The sequence below is a fragment of the Ictalurus punctatus genome, chromosome 16 (assembly GCF_001660625.3).
Source record: "Ictalurus punctatus breed USDA103 chromosome 16, Coco_2.0, whole genome shotgun sequence".
NCBI lineage: Eukaryota > Metazoa > Chordata > Actinopteri > Siluriformes > Ictaluridae > Ictalurus > Ictalurus punctatus.
Genome location: NC_030431.2, coordinates 18,025,791 through 18,048,723, shown reverse-complemented (window position 1 = coordinate 18,048,723; position 22,933 = coordinate 18,025,791). Strand labels below are relative to the sequence as shown.

At 41.3% G+C, this 22,933-nt stretch overlaps 1 protein-coding gene across 1 annotated transcript in view; it reads left to right on the top strand.

Annotated features, from left to right (window-relative positions):
• LOC108277158 (roundabout homolog 2) overlaps positions 1-22,933 on the top strand; it is a 157,965-nt gene that overhangs the window by 109,399 nt on the left and 25,633 nt on the right. Inside the window, exons 6-14 of the mRNA XM_053686651.1 lie at positions 188-324; positions 3,531-3,655; positions 5,492-5,663; positions 8,858-9,063; positions 13,151-13,232; positions 13,316-13,481; positions 15,550-15,716; positions 15,887-16,008; positions 21,603-21,834. Of these exons, the coding sequence (XP_053542626.1) occupies positions 188-324; positions 3,531-3,655; positions 5,492-5,663; positions 8,858-9,063; positions 13,151-13,232; positions 13,316-13,481; positions 15,550-15,716; positions 15,887-16,008; positions 21,603-21,834 (1,409 nt within the window). The remainder of the gene's footprint in view (positions 1-187; positions 325-3,530; positions 3,656-5,491; positions 5,664-8,857; positions 9,064-13,150; positions 13,233-13,315; positions 13,482-15,549; positions 15,717-15,886; positions 16,009-21,602; positions 21,835-22,933) is intronic.

Here is a 22,933-nt window from a genome sequence, read left to right as displayed (position 1 = left end):
AGGCCTTTTGTTCCCCCCCAAAAGTGCTTCACCAGCCCATTATTCTTTGTTTACTTTTTTCTAAAACTGTCTCTCGCTAATCACTGTTTTTCCTCTCTACACCGAGCTCCCGCGGCGCTTTAACATGAGAGCGGTTAACTTTGAGCACGCGAATGTGTTTGAAGGCTGCTTGCATTGTTCCGCACAGGTACGAGATGAAATACGAAAAGGACGACTTTGTCTTGAGGATTAAGAAAGTGTCTTCTGGGGACCAGGGAAGCTTCACGTGTGTTGCGGAGAACCGGGTGGGCAAAGTGGAAGCGTCGGCTACGCTCACAGTCAGGGGTGAGTCATCTGCATGTTGTCTTCATAGCCTGCACGTCTATTACGTATAGGGATCGATTTTTGTACAGATGTGGCGTAATTAGATGCATTTATTCATCTTCAGTAAGCACTTTATGCTGGTCTGGGTTCATGGTATAGCCAAAACGTATCCCAGGAACGCTGGGCATGGGATCAAACCCTTGATCACAGGGTATCATATCCGCACACTTATTTACACCTAGGGGCAATTTAGATTAGCTGATCCACACAGCGGCATGTTTTTGGTCACTGGGAGGAAACCAGGGAACCTGATTCATCACTCTGAGGTAATTCCAGCATTTTTAACAATTCTATGGTGATCTAAGAGATTTCTTTTGATGATGCCCTTCGATCAGAAATAAAAACACCTGCTCTATTTAGGTGAAACACGGCCCGTCATTTGCAAAATCTAACTCACTTCGATCCAAAATTACATTACATAACATTACCATCTCCTGAGACCCACTTTTATCCAGATGCAAGGGCTAAATGGCATTTCTCCTAACGCAATTCCAGTTTAAGTTCTTTCAATTCTATTTGTTGAATGCACTCTATATCCATTCTCAAAAATAAATAAATAAACTAACCCCCCCCCCAAAAAACAACAAAAAAAAACAAACAAGCAACTCAGTGGAGGCTAATAAATTCGAATCAGACAGTTGATGCATCATTACGCACTGAACATCCTATAATTAACAGAATCAATATAATGTCTTACAAAACTAATTAAATATCGGGCTTGCTGAATTTATTGCCATTATAGAGACTAGGAGTAGGCAATAAGTGCGGTCCTGGCGTGCTCACACATTAGTGCAGACAAAAAGAGCACGATGAGACAGAAAACACGTTTGTTTTCATTTATGTCAACCAGCTTGTTATTTCCACCCATGAAATGTCATTGTTGCATTCAGTGTTAGACAGTTTTGAAAAGAATTTAGTGGCGTTGATTTGATTGGATATGAGCAGGAACTTCTCGGTTCGGTTCCAGACTCGAATTTTTGGACTGATTAACTGAACTGGCTCGAAATTCACAAAAAGTGGTAAGCTTTTGTTTATAGAGCTGCAATAATAATAATAATAATAATAATAATATGCCGCGTAATGGACCCTGATTTTGTCTTGCGGCAACGCTGATCTTTGTGGACTGTAACAAAACCCAACACTAAAATAAATCTGATCAAATATAAACAGTAGTTCCCTGATTTGAGAAAGACAGTGGTGCTTACTCGGTCACATGACACATCATAAAGTTTATGAACTTTATGGTCGAAGACCTGTAGAAGTTCAGGAGTTTAATAAAGTTCTGTCCTGCAAATTGCTATTTGTTGTTGCATTTTTCCCCCAATGCCCCCCAGTTTTCCCAGCTACTCACTTGGCACTTAAATGCAATTGGCCGATGATCCAATCATGTAGAAGCAGTGCAATGCATAAGATCATGCACATACATACAGCTTCAGTTAATGCTTTGGAGCTCCAGTTAATGTTCACAGTTATTCAGAATGGGGGAAAAGTGATCTCTGTGACTTTGACGTGGCATGGTTGTTGGTGCCAGACGGGCTTGTTTGAGAATTTCAGATCTGCTATTTCAAATTCTCTGCTGATCTGCTGGGGTTTTCACGCACAACGGTCAATAGAGTTTACACAGAACAGAGAGTTGCAGTTCTGGTGGTACAATCACCTTGTTGATTAGAGAGATCAGAGGAGAATGGCCAGACAGGTTTGAGTTGACGGGAAGTCTAGTATAACTCAAATAACCACTCTTTATATCTGTGATGAGAAGCAAAGCATGCCAGAATACCAACACATCTAACCTTGAGGTGGATGAGCTATAAAAGCAGCTATAACGGCAGAAGACCATAGAGGTTTCCACTCCTGTTAACCATGAATAGGATTCTGAAGCTACAGTGGACACGGGTTCACCAGTCCGTGATTGGCTGATTGGATGATTGCACAAATATGAGCAGGTCTACAGTACTATACTTTAGTAGACCTGTACTGCCTACTTGTTTGCAATGCAAAATGTATAGATGTTCATAAATTTGACCAGTTTAACATTATGAGTGAGGAAGAGGGAAAGATGTGGTTTTGGCCAAAAGCTGTTTTTCTACCAACAGCAGGCTTTTTAACCTACTTTTTCGGTGTACTTTACCAAAGCCTCACCGAGGAGGAGGAGGCAGCATTGTTTACGGGCGAGTTTATTTCTCTCTGTTGGATCCGAGCCTTTCAGGACCATCTCCCTCTGTGTGTGTCATTCCCTGACCAGTGGGAGTCCTGTGATACACATACATACATACACACACACACACACTCAGGAGGAAGAGCAGGGCATGGCAGGCAGGCTGGAACTGACCTCCCGCTAAGTTCAATATTCAGTACAATATTTCTGGCACAGCGTTAGACGCAGGGTGAGGTGGGGTACAGGGGGAAAAAAATGGTGAGATGTGACGCATCGATACGGCATTTGAGATTTGGGCTTCAGTAATATTTGTAGCCGTCTAGCCACAGCTTCCATTTTGGAAATCTCCAGGATGTTGCATTAAGGGCAGCCTGCTGCATTATTAAGCTCCCTTCAGAATCCGTGAGATTTAAGATCCATTTCATCAGTCACCCAGCGGACTCTCTGTGTTTCTGTCCTAAATTTATTCGTGTACCCGACGTCTGAATGTGTTTCCCCCCCCCCCCTCTCTGGTTGTTGTACCTGTGTCTGTTGTTGTGAATGTCACCCCTTCATCCACTCACCTTTCCTGCCCTCATTGCTCATTCACCAGCTCATCCTGGTAAGTACCCACCCATACCATGCTACTAACAGCATGCATTATTGAACCCTTTCCTTCGCAAGATTGATAACTTATTGTCTTGTTATCTGAACTAAAACATGGCTCAAATGCATTTGATTCCAAAAAGTCGAGTTTTGAACATGCAGCAACGAACACAAATAAACGCAGCACCATTACAGCCATATTTTGCCTGAACTTTCCACCTCACCCAAGGAGGCATTAGTAAACACACTGTGTTTTGCACCTTTTCAAACCGGTGTATGCTGCATGTTAATCAGGAACGAACGCTTCCAACACCTCAGCTTTTGCATTAAACATAACCACACCTATGCTCCCGCGTTCCTTTCAGTGAAAACGTAACCACCTGTGTCTTCGTGTTTGCAATGATACCCCTCTGACCTTTCACCTCAGAGGCACCCCAGTTTGTTGTGCGGCCCCGCGACCAGATTGTGATGCAGGGACGCACTGCTACTTTCCCGTGTGAGGCCAAGGGAAACCCGCAGCCCGCCGTGTTCTGGCAGAGAGAGGGGAACAAGGTCAGTGTTTCTGCACAGCGTTTGCATATTCATGTAAGATTTATGTGTTTGTTGCTGGGTGTTTATGCAGTGATCTGCAAATCTGTACTCACAGACAAGACTGAGATATACTCTACTCGTGTGAATCGAATTAGCTGGCGGTGGCCCTACTCTGATTATTTTAGGGATTGAAACAAAGCATTTTGCTCAATTAAGCAATTAATTGGCTGAATGAATGGTCAGATTTTACCTTCAGAGTAATGAAGTGGTCATCAGTCCTCCATCACTTAGCTCAGAGGGGGTCGTTTGTCATCTCAAAACTTATTAATTTACTGAATTCGAGTCATTAGGGCTAATTGAATCTAGCTAATGCCCTTCCTCTCTCGTCACTTGGGTAGATTTGAGGATTTTGAATGAAGGAAAATCTCATTAGAGGCAAGGGGAGATAAGAGATCTCAAGGCTGAGAGTGGGTGGTGAAGTCTGGCTCAGCATGCTGGCTTGTGCCCAAGGGCATGGCAGGCAGCTGAACACCACTCAGTTCATACGTTAATTACCGACCAGCATCTGTGTGAAGTCATGAACCCACTGTAGGCCTCTGTGCCTCTGTATGTGCAACAACTGCATCACCTTTAAACACCAGTATGTAGAAATATTGGATTTTTAAACTGGTTTAACTGTTGTATTTCTAGTTTAAAAATAAATTACAAATAACCACCTGCATGTGGTAATGAACCAGGTAAGCCATGGATGTTAAACTGTGTTAGCATCAGTTGTACTTTTGTAGCAGATGGCCTGTAAACCTGCCACAAGGTGTGATCTCCAAGCATCTTAGTCCAAGTAAAGAGGCGTGGCCTACATGCCTACCAGTCCTAGTTGAGAGGGCTTGGCCACTAAATCTGTCTGTCCCAATAAATAAATTCTATGTCAGTTCATGGGAAGAGGTGTAGTCTGTAATCTCGCCAGTTCTAGGGAAGGAGGTGTGGCCCTTATGCTGGTCAGCTCTATCGAAGGAGGTGTGGCCTCTAAGGTTGTCAATTACGTGGAAGGAGGTGTGGTCTCTAAGGTGGTCAGTTATATGGAAGGAGGTACGGCCTCAAAGGTGGTCAGTTATATGGAAGGATGGTACGGCCACAAATGTGGTCAATTATATGGAAGGAGGTGTGGAATCTAAGGTGGTCAGTTATATGGAAGGAGGTGTGGAATCTAAGGTGGTCAGTTATATAGAAGGAGGTGTGGTCTCTAAGCTGGTCAGTTCTAGGGAAGGAGGTGTGGCCTCTATGCTGGTCAGTTCTAATGAAGGAGGTGTGGCCTCTATGCTGGTCAGTTCTATGGAAGGAGGTGTGTCCTCTAAGGTGGTCAGTTCTATGGAAGAAGGTGTGGCCTCTACGCTAGTCAGTTCTATGGAAGGAGGTGTGGCCTCTATGCTAGTCAGTTCTATGGAAGGAGGTGTGGCCTCTATGCTAGTCAGTTCTATGGAAGGAGGTGTGTCCTCTAAGGTGGTCAGTTCTAGGGAAGAAGGTGTGGCCTCTATGCTAGTCAGTTCTATGGAAGGAGGTGTGGCCTCTATGCTAGTCAGTTCTATGGAAGGAAGTGTGGCCTCTATGCTAGTCAGTTCTATGGAAGGAGGTGTGGCCTCTATGCTAGTCAGTTCTATGGAAGGAGGTGTGGCCTCTATGCTAGTCAGTTCTATGGAAGGAAGTGTGTTAAACAAAATGTCATAGTTTAGAAAATTCACAATGATAACAGTCTAGTGATCGAATATTAATTTGTGTTGTTCAATGGAGGCTCTCTTAGCAATCCATATTTTTTTTTACCCTGCTGAGAATTCAGATCGATGCTTTTTCCATTTTTCTCAGGACCTGCTTTTTCCAAATCAACCTGCTCAGGCAGGAAGTCGCTTCTCAGTGGCTCAGAATGGAGATCTGAGCATCACTTCAGTACAACGCTCAGACGCAGGCTACTACATCTGCCAGGCTCTCACAGTGGCTGGCAGCATACTGGCCAAGGCCCAGCTGGAGGTGTCTGATGGTGAGTGTGTGGAATTTTCAACCCAAGCTGAACACATTTTCACCATGTTCATTGAAAAACTTTACAAGTTTTTCAAAAGTTCCAACAACCCTGCATGTGCATGCCTATAATGTATTCACTCTCATCAATCAGTTTTGAAGTTAAATCCATATTTTAGAACAGTACAGAAGCAATTAAGGCAGTAATCTGTCAGTAATATCTAGCAGGCGACATTTGGATATGTATTACTGCCGTATTTCTACACCTTAATCTGTCAACCTCAAGCAGTATTTGACCATTCCTGAAAGATTTCAAGACACACTCCGCAGAGCACGCGTCCACAATATTCAGCAGTGCACCTGCTGCCTCAGAAAACCGAATAAATGCAATATCCGCATTTTCCTTTCATTCTTGTGTTTTTACTTTGAGTACAATATTGTAGGCATGTCGAAAATTGAAGTTCATTCTAGACGCAGCAGTTTTAGACAGAATTCCACTTTGTGGTGCTGCTCCTGAATGACTTCAGAAGAAATCCTCAACAAATCCTCATCAACCTTTTCTTCTGGTTTGAAGGAGAAAAAGACTTTGGATGACCTGAAAAGCGAGCGAAGCCCATAAAGTGCAACACTGGGGCTGCTGATGGAGAGACACACATTTACACCCACTTCTTCTCTCAAAGAGTATCATTATCTTAAGTGCTGTGGCGCCGCCAGTTGGGAGCCGTATTCTGCTTCCTTTCCATTTTGTCTTGGCCTGCTCACGCAGACATTATTGAATTAACATCTGCTCAAGGCCCTCTCTGTAGAAGGAGCGCGTTACATTCGAAGCAGCGACTACTGGCTTGCCGTGCATATCAATTGAGAGGAAGAGGACGAGCGAGTGAGAGAGGTCAGGAAAGAAAGGAGGGAGAGAGGGGAAGCCGAGCAGGAAGGAGCGAGAGAGGCAAAGGAAGAAGAGATCAGATTGCCATGATGGAGATACAGTTTTTTGTTCTGCATTTAGATTGTCTTATATAAATAAATATACTGTACTATATGCACAGAGTTGTTAAGGTTAAAGGACTACTCTGTTTTTTTTTTTTTTTAACCTCGTGTGTATCTACTATATGTGCAATTTCCTAGACAATAATTTGGAAGTTTGTATTTACCAAGAGAAGAATTGAAACTTATTTATGATGAGTCTGAGGACAGTTGTCATAATGGAATCTGTCTAGGCGTATGTCCGTTTTGCTATGGCACATAAGCAACAGCTTGATCGAAGCATGGCATTCATTATGTGATGGAAGCGCACCAAGCTAGTAAATAAAACAGCAGACTGACCAAGATCCTCCGCATTTACCTAATACGATCTTTGCAGAATGCCTAGACAAGTTTAGAAAGATCATATAAAAATATCTACAGTGTTTTGGCAAAACTGAAGTATGTTATTAATCTTTGATCAGTTTTGGTCGAAACCTGATTTTTCATAATTGTTTTGCTGGTTGCTATAACCCAGAGGTTCTTAACCAGGGGGGTGCGGAGAGATCGGAAGTGGGGCGCAAATTGTTTTCAATTAAAAAAAACACAGACAGGGCATCATTTGGGTACTTGGTGTATTTTAATGCTTTTGAAATAGACTTTTCAGACCCCTTTGGCGACTTTTTCTTTTGCAACAACAAACAAAAGCGCCTAATGACAAATCTAGCGACTTTTTGGACAAACCTTAGCAACTTTCCAAATTTGGACAGTACTGTCCTGCAAGTGCGAGGTCTCGCTTTCCCGCTGCACTCGCACCTCTCTCTGCGTCTGCTCTGTTCAGTGAGAGGGAGGTTTAACAAAGTCATGGATAACGAGACGCGCCCTTCGTCCCAGTTTACATCATTCTTATGCGAACGGTTTTAGAACGCAAGACGAATGTAATGCAGCATGTTTTCCGTGTAAAATAGTCCACGTTATTTCAGCCTAATTCTCTTGTTGAAAGTAGTACAGTTTTGATCATACATGTTCCATACCTGTCCATTATATACTTTTATAAAAGTAATTATTATTAAAAAATCATAAAAGATATGAAAAGTAATTAAAAACGTACAAAAACACAAAAGCAAAAAAAATAAATAAATCTATCTATATCTATCTATCAAAAACATATTATAGATTAGGTTATATATAGACAGATTTTATATAGAGTAGATAATCATTATACCTGGTCTCCTACAATCTATGGTGGAGGGGGAGGGGGTGTGCCACATGATAGAGGAGGCTTGGGGAGGCTTTAATTACAAAAGGTTGAGAACCTCTGCTATAACCAATGGGGTTTCCCAGACCGCTTCTCTCTCTCTTTTTTTTTTTTTTGTGAATGTTTCCAGGAATCCTTTCTTCAGTGGTATTTATAAATGAAGCTCTAAACCTGTATAATTTATTCTTTCAGATATGGGACTTTTTTTTATTTCTTGTGGTAGAATTGCAGTTGTGCGGTCCGGTCGCAAAACCTTAAGGAAAGAAGATCTTAAAACCAAAGAAGGGTCTTTATTGTTACAGTGTAACATTTGAAAATCATTTGCATTGCATAGCCACGTGTTATTCATTCATTAATCTATTAATAGAACTCCAGAACTGCTCTTCGACGGGTTTTGTGTTCTTTTCTTAAAAAAAAAAGTGAACCGTTGAAATTTGATGAAAACATACCCTACAGATGCAGTGGCTAGAGATTAGTTTGAAAATAACTGGAGTCATGGGGTTTGGGTTGCTGTAATAAAAAGCTTTCTTGGGGCTCACAGAACCTGTATATCATTGTAATGCATATGATTAATGTCAAGCTACAAAAATATATGGAGATTGGTAGTGCTTAGGTTGTTGTTTACAAAGTTATAAAAACGTGGTGTCAAACCCGCCTTCTTAATAAATATACAGTAAGCACCTAATTTAGACGAAGGATTGCGAGAAAGTGAGGAAGAGGGTGTGAAAATGTTGAAAGGTGCAGCGAAAAAGGACTTTAATTAGCCTCTCAGGCAAGCCGTTTTTAATCCACGCTGGTGATGGCATGCCAAAAACCTCACACAATCAAAGGTGTCTTTTTTGCATGACTGACCGCATGAACAGGTGCTACATTTCAGAACACATCCATCATTGAGAGGCACAAAATGCTGGCGGTAAGTGCTTGCTCTCCTGCAAGGTCAGGAGAAGCTTCAAAGGAAATTGTTATGCGTTTGGTTCACGTGTTTACTTTCTACTCAACAGCTCTTAAAGACCGCCCACCACCCATTATTCAGCACGGGCCAACAAATCAGACAGTGGCAGTGGGCAGCCTGGCGGTTCTGGGGTGTAGGGCGTCTGGAGAGCCTGAACCCACGGTCACTTGGCTGAAGGACGGAGCGAGTCTGCTGGCTAAAGAGCCTCGAATGTCCTTGCTGGAGGCAGGCAGTCTGCAGATCCAGAACGTTAAGGTGTGCTCTTTGTGATTTGTATTTTTCTATATAGACACGTTGTATATATGTATACAGTATATAGTAATTGTGCATTGCTGTATCATTTATTTCATATACTCGTTGCCATTTTTAAGGAGTATGGGACTGACTCCATTGTTATTGAATCTGCGCTTCATTAAGAAGATTCATTTGCATTTATACTGATAATCGACTGCTCTGATGCACTTCACTCTGTACATTACAATACATTTTCAATACACAGCAGTGCAGCAGATGCTCGCTGTCATGCTGCCTTGTAGCTACTGTTGCATTCGACTTACCTCAAAAGTGGGAAGTTTTCAACCTTCATGTGTTTGAGCTACAACGTGGGAAGAAACGAACCTCCATGTTCATCTTTTCTTAGCAACAATCTAGCCAGCTTACTGTGAAGACTGGTGTATATTTTCCTCCTCCAGTCCAAACAGCAAACTGTATAGTGAATGATGTACATTTAACAACTAATATGTCTGTATGATGATAATTCAAATGTAAAAAAAAAATATTTGTAAATACGATATAACTCATGTAAATGCTACTTTGTTTACTGCTGATGCTGTGAGCAGCCATGTTGATTTGACATCACTTGCTGAACTCGTAGTTGAAGGGCCCAACCCGAGTTCCTGAGTAGGACTTCTGAACTGGGGAAGTCAAAAAGTTGGTCGGCTGCTTTATGAGTTTGACTCTGATAAAAACAAAACATAAAAAAACAACAACTAGTTAGTTTTATCTTAGTCCAAGTAAAGAGGCGTGGCCTACATGCCTAACTAGGAGGTTTATCTCAGCAGCAAGTATTGCTAACATTAGCAGAACTTATTTAGCTAACTGATATCATCGTACTGTATAAGGCCCTATAATCACATGAGGATCACAGTCGACTTTGTCAAATTTGTCAATCTACCGTTTATTCTCTTCCAAACCAAGGCGAGTAACTTTCACCTCTAGTTACTAGAAGTGTCACGATACAGTCTGGTCATGATTCGATTCGATTCACGATACTGGCTTTATGATTTGATTCTCAGAAAAAAAAAAAATGACTGAAAAGACTCCTTTTTTATTTCGGAATCATAAACAATGCAAATCTATGCAACCCCACACATGACATGCAGGTAAAAAACACTATATATTGGCCACGTTTCAGTAATTCGTTCCCTCGAATACATTTACCTGAAATGAGGGAACGAATTAAACAAATGTGTTCACTTAATAATAAGTCATGGGAACGAATTCTCAATTCGTGGCCACAGTATATGTGTGTGTGTATATATATATATATATAATTTTACCCACATGTCATGTCTGGGGCTCTGTACAACGCGATGTGTATTTTTGTCTAAAAAAAAAACGAAATAAATAAAAAATTGCTATGAGCACAGTAAACAAAATGTATAACAGGTTCACGATATCCTAAAAAGAAATAAATAAATTTCGAAACTCTCCCAGAAATTTGATTGAATAGACCAATTTTTCTGGTTATTTTACCTTTGACCTGGGTAAAATGATCGAATAAAACATAATGAGCTCAGCAATTCAGTCCCAAATATGGCAACTGCAAGAGAAAAGTCATGTGACTAAAATGCTTGGATAGACACATTGTTTATGTAGTAATCATATCATTGCAATAAAGTCACACTGTTTTATATAACCACTGAATCACTGCCATGAAGTCCCACTGTATGTATACATAGTTATTACATCATTCCTATAAAGTCTTTATGTGGTCTTTCTATGCATTATAACTTTGCTACATAGACACATTGTAGGTCTAATCATTACATCACTGCTCCATCGTCTGATTTTACCTGCGCTTATGTTGCATTTATTTTGCTTCTTATGAACCAATTGCGGGGTGAAAGTGAGGAAATGAGTGGACAAAGAATGCCTTGTCATAGGGATGAATACGGAAGGTATGACACAGAGTGGGGGGAAGAGGAGGGAAGGAGGGATATTTCTCTCACAGTGATGTCAGACTGGCATGATTTAGATGGACAAGTGCATTCAGTTTAAAGATGAATAAAGTGTATTGATTTTCTAATAAATTGCTAAATGCCGGAGACATCTTAAGCTCAGCTTTGACAGAATCTGGGCTCTTCCTCAAGGACAGCTCTTTATGGCAGATTAAAGGCACACACAGGCGCGCGCACACACACGCACACACGCACACACAGCACTGAAGCGAATGTGAAATGCCCACACAGCTCTTACCTGAATGCTTATCTCCCTTTGAATGTCAATTTTACTTAAATCAGTTGTCTCTGAATCAGCTTAATGGAGCCGAGGCAAACAGAGAAGAAAGACTGTAGCTTGTGGTACTCTGAGGAGAGTGGATAAGGGAAGCAGAGGCCTATATATATATATATATATAAAAAAAAAAAAGAGAGAAGGACAACAAAAAAGCTCTTACTACGTGCTATTGTTATGGAAATCAGCAGTAAGTGAAACATTGTGTCGCTGCATCACTGTAGCTGTATTGGCAATGCACTAGTGCAGAGTTCTAAATGAAATTCATTAGCAAAATTAATGTCAGCACTTTAGCGAGTCACATGGTGTCACTCTCTTTTTCCAGTGCTGCTTCATGGAAGCCATCAGAGGTTAATGCATTTCTTCACAGTAATATCCATGCAGTGTGGAATATGCAGCAGTTGATTACAATAATTAAAAGTGTTGAATGAAATAAGGCGATTTAAAATAAATAAATAAATAAATAAATATTTATATCCGCAAGTCCAGATCTTCACTCTCATAACTACACACGTTCCCTATTAGTTTCACTATCATTACTCAGTCATGAATAGTTACCGAATAATGAAAATTACTTTTATTATGAATAACTGGGTAATAACTGAGACGTGTGAGGTTTACAGCTATGATGTCATTACTATTGGGGATTTGTAACCCGTCACACATCGACTCCTGGATCGGCAGTGGATCCTGATGTGAAAGTCCGCTCATTTAAACAAGACCTGTAGTTACTACACAATGATCTAATTGGAAAATGGAGATGATGTGTTCGAAAGAGAATGGACTCAACAGTTGTACCCTGTGCGAAACCTAAATCTAAAAAAAAGTGGGAAAACCCATATGAGTCAGTTATCTAGCTATCCAGCCTACTGATGTAATAAGATATTTAAAGGAAAACTGCATGGTGAAACATATTATGAATATGTTTATATTGAAATGTTTCTAATGCTAATTTGTTGGTTGAACAGTATGTTTATTGAAGAGGTGCGTTGCGATGATGGTCCAAATCTGCGCTGATTTTGAAAAATCGCAAGCTCTTCAGAATATTGCGGAGTTTGCATCATTTTGTGTTCATTTCTGTGATCGCAAAATTGCTACATCCTGGAAGGATTGAGAATATAACGTAGCTATAGCATCGCTAATTAACAATATACGTGATGACGTAATGGATAAGCACTGATCGTAGTATTCGCATGAATGTTGAGGTTTTGGCAGCTGATCTGTATGAGCGGAGTTTACAGATGAGGAGGTGAAGAGCTGGACAGACTAAAGGACTAAAGCACTGCTGCATCACTCTCTGTACAGTAGGTAGAGAGGAAGCAGAGCCAATGGATGGTAATTACAAAAGAAGATCAATATACAAGTCATACAGGGTGAATAATTTGAGTATCAGAAAGTCAAATTTATTGCCTTAATAGTGACAAACATTCATCACTAGTTGGTTCATGCTAGTTATCATTCCTGGTTTTTCCTTCTCTAAAGAAGGAAAATTGATATTCTATTAAATTACTAAAGACAAATGTTCATTTTCCCAGAACCACTTTATTAGTGTGCACATTCTAGCTGATGTTTACACGAAGTACACTTGATGCAATGTGATTGGGTTTGTAAAGATAATAGATGGAATTAAAATAGAGATAGAAGACATATAAATCCAAAGTTTATGGAAACAGATTGGTGCCAGAGATTATTTTATCAACTTAAGGGATGCAATCTTCTGAAATCAAAGCCTGGTAGTATGAAAATGTCTAGATCCTGCACTGAGTATGAATGGTGTGTGTATATAACTCTTCACGTTTCTAACTAGTCTGCTGATGTTCGTTTCCAGCTCTCAGACTCAGGTCTGTACACCTGCTTGGCCTCCAGCTCAAGTGGAGAGACCTCATGGAGCGCCTTCTTAGACGTCAGAGGTTCTTATCTCAATTCAGCAGATGTCTTTTGCTCGAATATTCTATCAACCTCTTTTCTTACCCTCTCCTTCTTTTCCTGTCAGAGTCTGCCGAGCTCACGGACTCCGTATCCCACAACGTCACTGCTCTCCCGGGGCCCCCTTCCAAGCCGGAGGTCACTGATGTCACCAAGAGCACTGTGTCTCTGTCATGGCGTCCTGGATCCGAGGATGCTTCCCTCATGTCTGCCTATGTCATAGAGGCCTTTGGGTATGTGTGTGCTGGCTGAATCTGGTCCTGGTACCCTGTACTCGGTGCCCTTCACACACATGGCACAGAGTTTGGTTGGTTAACTGGGCACCAGGGTCGCCCTCAGTGAGTGCCAGTGGTGATGGATTCAGTGGCTTATTTATGAGGAAAGCGCTGGGGCTGTGCCATGCTTGAGCATCGGTGCCCAGTGTGTGATTTGGCTCGTTGTGTTTAGTCAATACTCAGCTGCCTGAGGCTTGTGCGGTACAGTGAAGTTTAATTGTAACTGTTTCTAGGTCATGAAAAGGGCTCAGTTTTGGGGAATGGAAAGTGATATTACCTTCTAGTCAGAAACTCTGTTTTTAGAGCAGTGGATAGGGAATTTCATTGAATTCAACTTTTTTAGAGGAATAGTTTAGCAGAGAATCAAATTTGCACAATTTTCCACTTACACCAAATTCAGAGGCTCAACAAAAGCACATTAGTCATATGTCTTAAATGTCTTTCTTTAGCTTGATACTGGACCAACAACAGCTAATTTAGTAATAGTTGTCTAGGTCACCAAAATCGCTTGCACCAGTTGGCGTTGCAGGTAGCATTGCTGTTTCACAGCTCCAGAGTGCTCAGTTCTATCCCGACCTCGGGTTGCTGTCTGTGGAATCTCGCATGTTCTCCCACATTGGTTTCCTCCAGATTCTCCAGTTTCATCCAGCCTCCTAAAACATGCCAATAGGACTGGTGTCCCATCCAGGGTGTATTCCTGCCTCATGTCCAGTGTTCTTGGGATAGACACCAGATGTACCCCGACCTAGTCCAGTATAAATGGTTACTGAAGATTGAATGAATGATTGAATGAACATGCACAAATCTTCACACACTTGCCATATAAGTGCCATCACAAAATAAATACATAAAAATAAATAAATTAATAATGTTTTAAATAAACACCAAGCACAGAATGTACTTATAAATTTCAGTTGAACTTAAATTTACGGTTAACTAGATCATTTTCCGCATAACTTCCAGACTACGTTAGCTTCTTGCATGTCTGTAGTGTATTAATCTTGTGTAGAATGATACAGTACCACGATGAAAAAGCTGATCCTGCTTGTTCAAGATGGCAGCCTTTTTAATATTAAAGAAAGGCATCAGGAGGTCAGCTAGACTGAATGCGCTTGAGTAAAATACAGACATGTCCAGGTATAATTTAAGCCATTACGTGTTTCCCTAGCAGTTCTGGCTTTATCTTTCACCCAAAACTTCATTTACAGCATAGCTCCATTAAGGAAAATGGTTGCCTGCTTTCACAAGGACAAATACATCGATACGGTATATATGTTGTTTGTTTGAAGGTGTGTTTAAGTGTGGTTCGTTGTCTTTTTTCTCTTTCTGGGTGGGGATCAGTGTCTTTTGTCCTTTTTCATTACACTATACATAATATGATAAATCGTAATATGATTTAGAGAACCCAATCGACCTGCTGGTATGTTTTTGAGAGATGGGAAGAACCTGGTGAACCCGTGAGATGTGCAGGACCTGGGAAGAACATGCAAAACTTCATGAATACGGTATCCCAATCTTAAGAACAGACTCAGCTCTGGCGACGGTTACATGTAGTCGCTTCGTTATCATACTAACCATAAATGTGAATGACTTAAGCCCCACCCTCTACTAGTTTTCTATTGGCTGCTACATAGTTTCTGAATGTGAGCGTACGATCTGTCAAGAACTTTAACAGATTACAGAGGATGACTTCTACGCATCACCCTGTGTTTTTGATGGACACCAAAATGTCCTCGTGAACGCAGCCTATCGCTAGCTGAAGCAGCCTTGACTCGTTGTGTGAGATAATATTATGTCAGAAAATCTTATTTTCCCTACAACAAATCTTGTGAAAAAACGAATTTTCCACTTGAGATGCTGCATCAATAGCTTCAACCCATCTATAGCAAGGTGGTAGAAATAGGCATACTGCCCACAATAATATCAGCATAAAACCCCAGCGCATCTGCCTCAGGCAGCCATGTGAGACGTGTGTGTGCTGTTTTTTCCAAGCAGTGAGTTTATTGCGTCTCGTCTCTGTTTGCAGCCAGCTGGTGAGTAACAGCTGGCAGACTGTAGCCGATCACGTGAAGGACACGCAGTACACAGTCAGAGAGCTCCGACCGAACACCGTCTACGTCTTCATCATCAGAGCAGTGAACACGCAGGGGGTGGGAGACCCGAGTGCCATGTCCGAGCCTGTCCGCACCCAGGGTAACATACACTCTACCCATCTGGCACGGGCGTGTACATATGTTTTAATTCCATGATCTTTAGCTAAGACAGGTCTATTCTGTGTTACTGTTGAATGGACACTGTTTTCTACTTATTGGTGCTCATATATTTGTTTTTTTTTTATGTATGTGTGTGTGTGCACGCGTCAGACATCAGTCCAGCTATGCAGGGTGTCGATCACCGTCAAGTCCAGAAGGAGCTGGGTGATGTCATTGTCACTATGCACAACCCCATAGTGCTCAGCTCCACCTCTGTGCGGGTGACATGGGCGGTGAGTTTACCTTCAGCCTTATACAGTACCAAAAAGGACTTTAAAACAAAAATGGAATATTCGTAAAGATATGCCACAGTGATTCATTTGCACTAGGTTATAATGTGGACCATTATCCTGAAGGACAATTTCTTTAAGAGTGTAATGATATTATACATGGCGCTGAAATGGGAACAGCCTCACGTCTCATCTTTGACAGGAAGCTCAACCTTTCTTTGTCTCTGCTTGCACCATCATTATGTTTTGGAATAGTATACCTACAAAATGGACTTGTATGGTAGATTTACCTGATAAATTGACCAATGAGAATGGATAGATACAACATAGATTGGAACCTAACATTCACTATATACACTCTAATAATACACTTCATTATTTATAGGTATATACCAGGTAGGTGTGCGTATCTGTTGCTATAAATATAATGCAGTGATATCAGAGACGTACACTATATAGACAAAATTTTCTGACAATCACACCCATATGTGCGCCTTTCCCTAAACCTTTTCCACAAAGCTGGAAGCACATAATTGTATAGAATGTCTTTGAAGCATTACAGTTTCCCTTCACTGGATCTAAGAGGCACAAACCTGTTCCAGCATGACGATACATATGTGCACAAAGTGAGGTCCATAAAGACATAATTTGCCAAGGTTGGAGTGGACAATCTTGAGTGTGCTGCACAGAGCCCTGACCTCAACCCCACTGAACACCTTTGGGATGAACTGGAAAGCGGACTGCACCCCAGGCTCCCTCGCCCGTCATCAGTGCCTGACCTTACTAATGCTCTTGTGGTTGAGTGGGAACAAATTCACGCTCCAAAATCTAGTCGAAAGCCTCCCCAGAAGAGTGGAGGTTATTAGAGCAGTTATTAAGGGGGACTAAATCTGGAATGGAATGCTCCACAAAAACATATGGGTGTGATGGTATGTTATCCATAAACTTTTGGCCGTATAGTATACATGTAGATCCATGTGATGATCTGGTAACGCTTTACATTTACGGTTAACTACTATTATTTACCGCATTAGTTAACATTAATAAACCATATACATGAGCTTTATCAAGCAATAAGTAATGTTAAGGTGTATAGTAACTGACGTTTGTTTCAATGTTAAAGAAATACACCTGCACTGACTAAAGTTTATTCACTAAAAATAACTCCCAGTTCGAATCCCAACTGTGTCATAGCCATCCATGGCTGGGAGCCAAGGGAGCAAAATTGGCTGTGCTCTCTGGGTGGGAAGGATGGTATTACTCTCTCTCCTGTCAATCACAGCACTTATAGTCAATTGTGTGTTTCTGAGAGCTACTGTATGAGGAAGAGGGCCGATTTGAAAAGATGTGGTTGTCTGGCTTCAAACGGTTAGCAGTTCGTCATTGATTATTTTCCAAAAAGCCAAAATGCCATGACTTGCACAGTAGCTTTAAAAATAAAATCGCAACCAACCGCAGTTCTGTGTGAAGTTTTGGACACTTTTCTGGGTTTGTGCTCAGTCGGCGGTTTGAGAAAATAAAGTGAAACCAGGTGGACAGAGAGCTCAGGGACAGCTGGTGTTTCACTAATCCCAGACCATTTAGGGTGATGTTTGAATTTGGACAAATGGTTTTCTGTATAACAAATAGATCACTGTTAGCTCTGCAAGCTGAACTCCTGCTTTCTGGAAGCTGCAGGCGGTCAGCTTTTTATCTGCTGCTCACTCGGCTTTTGCTTGGCAAAGTGTTCGAGCTGCCTTGTCACACACACGCACACACACACACACACACACACACACACACACACACACACACACACGACTGTTTTACTATCCTTGCGAGGACCTTCCATTGACACTATTTTTTAATACCGGTAATTAATCCTAAATATGCCTAAATAATGTTTTCTTTTTGGGCACTAGCAAAGAGTCCCCACAAGGTCAAAGCTGTCAGTTACTCCTATCATTGTGCATACATTTGGTCCCCACTAAGATATTAAACTATGCCGACACACACACACACACACATACACACACACACACACACACACACACACACACACACCATATGCTACTGTGCTATATTTGCTAAATGGCGATTTAATGCTGTTACTTGCTTGTACAGGGTTTTGCTTATCTGTCAGCCGGGTGACAGATGAGTACCATTATTGGAACTTGCTGCTAAAATGCCACAATTAAAAACATAAACATGAGCACAAATGATGTGGCAGTTCGATCTTTTTCCATGTCAGCAAGGTGTTATTGATTAGCGGGGGAAATCTCGCAATTCGTTTTCAATGTTCAAGACGCGAGCGTTAAACAATTCTTCATGCATCCTGCTGCAGCTTGATTTTTGGGTTCTCTAGCCCAGTGTTTCCCAACCGGGGTGCCGCGGCAACCCTGGGGTGCTGTGTAAAAATCCTTCAAACATTTCTAAAATGCTAAAATGTGTATGAAACATTTAATATATATGATAGATATCTGATGTCTGAAATAATAACACAGACACACACATGCATAATAATAATAATATTATATATATATATATATATATATATATATATATATATATATATATATATATACATATACACACATACACACACACACACAGTGGCAAGAAAAAGTATGTGAACCTTTTGGAATTTCATGGTTTTCTGCAGAAATTTCTCATAAAATGTGATCTGAGCTTCATCTAAGTCAAGGGTATTGACAAATATAATATGTCTAAAATATTTTTTTTTTTTAATTCAGATCTTTCATGTCTTTATTGAGAACAACCAAAAAACCTCATAGTGCTTGTGGAAAAAGTATGTGAACCCTTGAGTTAATGACCTCAAAAAAGCTAATTGGAGTCAGATTTTAGCACACCCGGAGTCTCGTTAAGAAAATGAGTTTGGAGGTGTGGACTACAGCTACTTTGACTAATAAAAACCCCTCAAACTTTTGGAGTTTGCTCTGCACAAGAAGCACATGCATATGTGAGCCATGCTTTGCCAAAAAGAGCTTTCAGAGGATCCACGATCAAGAATTGTTGATTTACATAAAGCTGGCAAGGGTTACAAAGTGATTTCAAAGACTTTAGAAATACACCAGTCTACAGTTAGGCAAACGTTCTACAAATGGAGACACTTTGGGACTGTTGCTACTCTACCAAGAAGTGGGCACCCAGTCAAAATGACACCAAGAGCACAACGAAGACTCATCAGTGAGGTAAAGAAACAACCCCGAATGACAGCCAAAGATTTGAAGGCATCATTGGAACTGGCTAGCATCTCTGTTCATGAGTCTATAATATGTAAAACATTGAACAAGCAGGGTATCTATGGCAGGACACCACAAAGGAAGCCACTGCTTACTAAAAAGAACATTACTGCACGCCTGAAGTTTGCAAAAGAGCACATTGACGCTCCACAGCGGTATGGGCAAAATGTTTTGTAGACTGATGAAACTAAGATTGAACTATTTGGCAAAAGCAAACAGCACTACATCTGGCGTAGAAAGGGTACGGCATATCATCATGAAAACATCATCCCAACTGTAAAAAGTATGCTGGAGGAAACATCATGATTTAGGCCTGCTTTGCTGCATCAGGGCCTGGCCAGCTTGCAGTCACTGAGAGGAAGATGAATTCCCAAGTATATCAGACAATTCTTCAGGATAATGTGAGAATGTCTGTACGTCAGCTGAAACTGTGTAGAAGTTGGGTGATGCAACAGGACAACGACCCAAAACACCGGAGCAAGTCCACAACAAAATGGCTTCAGAAAAACACAATCCGCCTTTTGGAGTGGCCAAGTCAGAGCCCAGACCTCAACCCAATAGAGATGCTATGGAATGACTTGAAGAGAGCCATACACATGAGACGTCCAAAGAATATGACAGAACTAAAGCAGTTCTGCCAGGAAGAATGGGCTAAAATTCCTCCTGAACCATGTGCAGGTCTGATCCACAGCTATAGGAAGCGCCTGGTTGAGGTTATTGCTGACAAGGGGGGTCAACCGGTTATTAATTCTAAGGGTTCACTTACTTTTTCCACTGCCATTTTGAATGATGAATGAGTGTGTTCAGTAAAGACATGAGGAATCAGAATTTTTTTAGTGTTATTGTTTTCGACACATTATATTTGTCAATACCCTTGACTTAGTTGAAGATCAGATCACAATTTATCACAAATTTCTGCAGAAAACCATGAAATTCCAAAAGGTTCACATACTTTTTCTTGCCACTGTATATATATATATATATATATATTATTCCCTCCCCCTCGCTGACCTGTCAGCAGCACAGTATGTGTAACGTGTGCGTGTGTTTTATGCTAATAATTAACGTGTGATAATGCGCGTGTGTGTAGTGCAAAAGAATATGGACAGATTTCTTCAAAGAAAAGCTCCAGATGCTTCTGGACCATCAAATTCATCCTCATGTAGCTAACGCTGTGTAGCATTCATGTTTGTGTAGGGTACCACAAATGCTTTCAAATTTTCAAACGGTGCTGTGACTGAAAAAAGGTTGGGAAACGCTGCTCTAGCCTACATGATCCCCCCCCCCGCAACACCCCCGCAGTCATATGACTACTTGATTGTTTAAAAAAAAAAAAAGTTCTTCATTTCTGACGACGATACATCTAAGAATCGATTGTTTTTCCCATCCCCTGATACTCATTTAAAATGTCATGATGCGTTTTTCCTCCCCCTGCTTGTTTTGCTGATGACAAAATCTGCGGTGCAAACTTTCATGAGCCGCTCTAGCTCCTGTTATTGTGCCACGAATGACTAAAACGTTATTTAGAAGCATTTGTCACTTTGTTTGCAAACCATCAAATCCATCACCAGTACATTAAGCAGCTAATGATCGAGGCAGCTGAAAGTCGACGCGTGAAAAGTTTCCGCCTCGCTAATGGCATATTACTCATTTAGTCTTACATAACACACCACAAAAATGACACTATTTGCTTTTTTTTATTATTATTTATTGCTGCTCCTGATCTTGTTCCTGCTTCTCGTACATACCTCCCTTGGTGCTTTGAGGCAAACCCTGCTTTACTGCCCTCCACCCAAAGGGCAGATCAATGCGTGCTGTTTGTTTATTAGGATGGGTATCTGCACTAAGTGGGGCTTTTAGATCTCGTACACATTTATGTAATGAAATACTCACACACCCACGTGTGCACGCACACACACACACACACAGTTACATGAACATACCATGCTGATTTATTTGGCCTTGGCTGACGGTAAACAGCTACTTTATTTCAGCTGTAAAAGCTTGCGCTTGCTTCTACCCCTGTTAACAAGCCATTATGGTGAGTTATGTCCCCTCCCGTAACAGAACGAATACCACTGCACCTATCCATAGTCACGTGGGTTTTTGCGCTGGGACCATCTCATTGTGTTTAATGCACTTGCTTTGGGGAGGTTTGACAGAGCTACTGCAGTTCATTTGTCACAATTGCCTTTACTGCTAAATCACCCCCCCCATCCCGTTATCTGAAAACAATCAGCATGAGTGCGAGTATGAGTGTGGTGGTTGCTAATCCTGGCGCGCTCCAGACAGCTGCGCTTTAGCAGAAACGGCACTCATATTTGTTCTTTTCTCATTTCTTGGGTTCTTCTGTAGGTTGAGAAACCTTCCCAGTTCATCCAAGGATACCGTGTTCTGTACAGGCAAACTTCAGGCCTTCCTTCTCCAGGAGCCTGGCAGATCCAGGACCTAAAGGCTCCACTGGAGCGTGATGTCACTTTACATGAACTCAAAAAGGGCGTGGTCTATGAGATAAAGGTTCGCCCTTTCTTCAACGAGTTCCAGGGGGCAGACAGCGAATCCATCACCGCACGCACTTTGGAAGAAGGTAAACATGCTCCAGAATTTAGGAAATTACACCGTGCACACATTTGTAGCTGTAGATAGTATGTTCACCATATGGGATATCTCTGTACTGAAAAAAGAACACTCTAAAATGATTTATAATGTCTGAGGGCAGTTGTTGGGACAGTTATTAAGTATTTATGTGAAGCAATTATTTTTAAAGAACGTCTCCATGTATGCTCGATGTATGCAGTTATAGGAAAATAATCCAGGATGGGGCAGTGTGAAGTGGTTTGGTCTGAAGCGGAGTTACTATTGCCAAGCCAGACTTGATTATTGTCCAATAACTGCACATTCCAAAGTCTTTTATTCTCCTTATACCACAGTGTAGGACCCCGGGGTGTGAGGGTATGGAGGAAGACTCAAGAGACAGGCAGAGACTTGACTGAGCTCCAAGCTTTCAAAAACTCAGCAGAAAACAAACACTCGCGGCTTTCGCTCGGTCAGGTTCAAGTTCATGCTTTTTGCCAAGCGGACTCGCATTCCGTCTCTCTCGCTCTCGCACTTGTGAGTTACAGGAGGTCGTGAAGGCACTATAATTCACACATAAGTAAACTCGGGCTAATAAGACACAGGTGAGAATCATCGCGCATTACCTGCCGATTCGACCTGCCTCTTTTCCGTCCACAGCTGACGCTCGACCACGCCCCCTGCTGTCAAACAGCAGTTTGCGATCATTTTTAATGCCGTGTCATGCTTTCAGGTTGTGCGTCAAACCGAAATCCTGGTTAGTCTGATATCTCAAGCATGAGTGGTTGAACGTTTGTAGGATTTGTATTGAATTGTCATCGCAACCAGCAAATGCGCTCATTAGAATTTCGAATTGCTCCGAACAGGGTAGAGACTCGAGAATTCAACAGTGGTATAATTCATCCTTTCAGAAACAGGACTACTTTTTTCATTAATTTGTGGTGTCAATTTGAGGTATTAATTTGTGGTTATGGGTTACAAACATAGAGCTATGGGTTTAATGGCACATAATTACCACAAAAACATTATTATTATTATTATTATTATTATTATTATTATTATTATTATTATTATGCCTACTTTACAGATGCAATGATTAGAGCTTAGGCTGA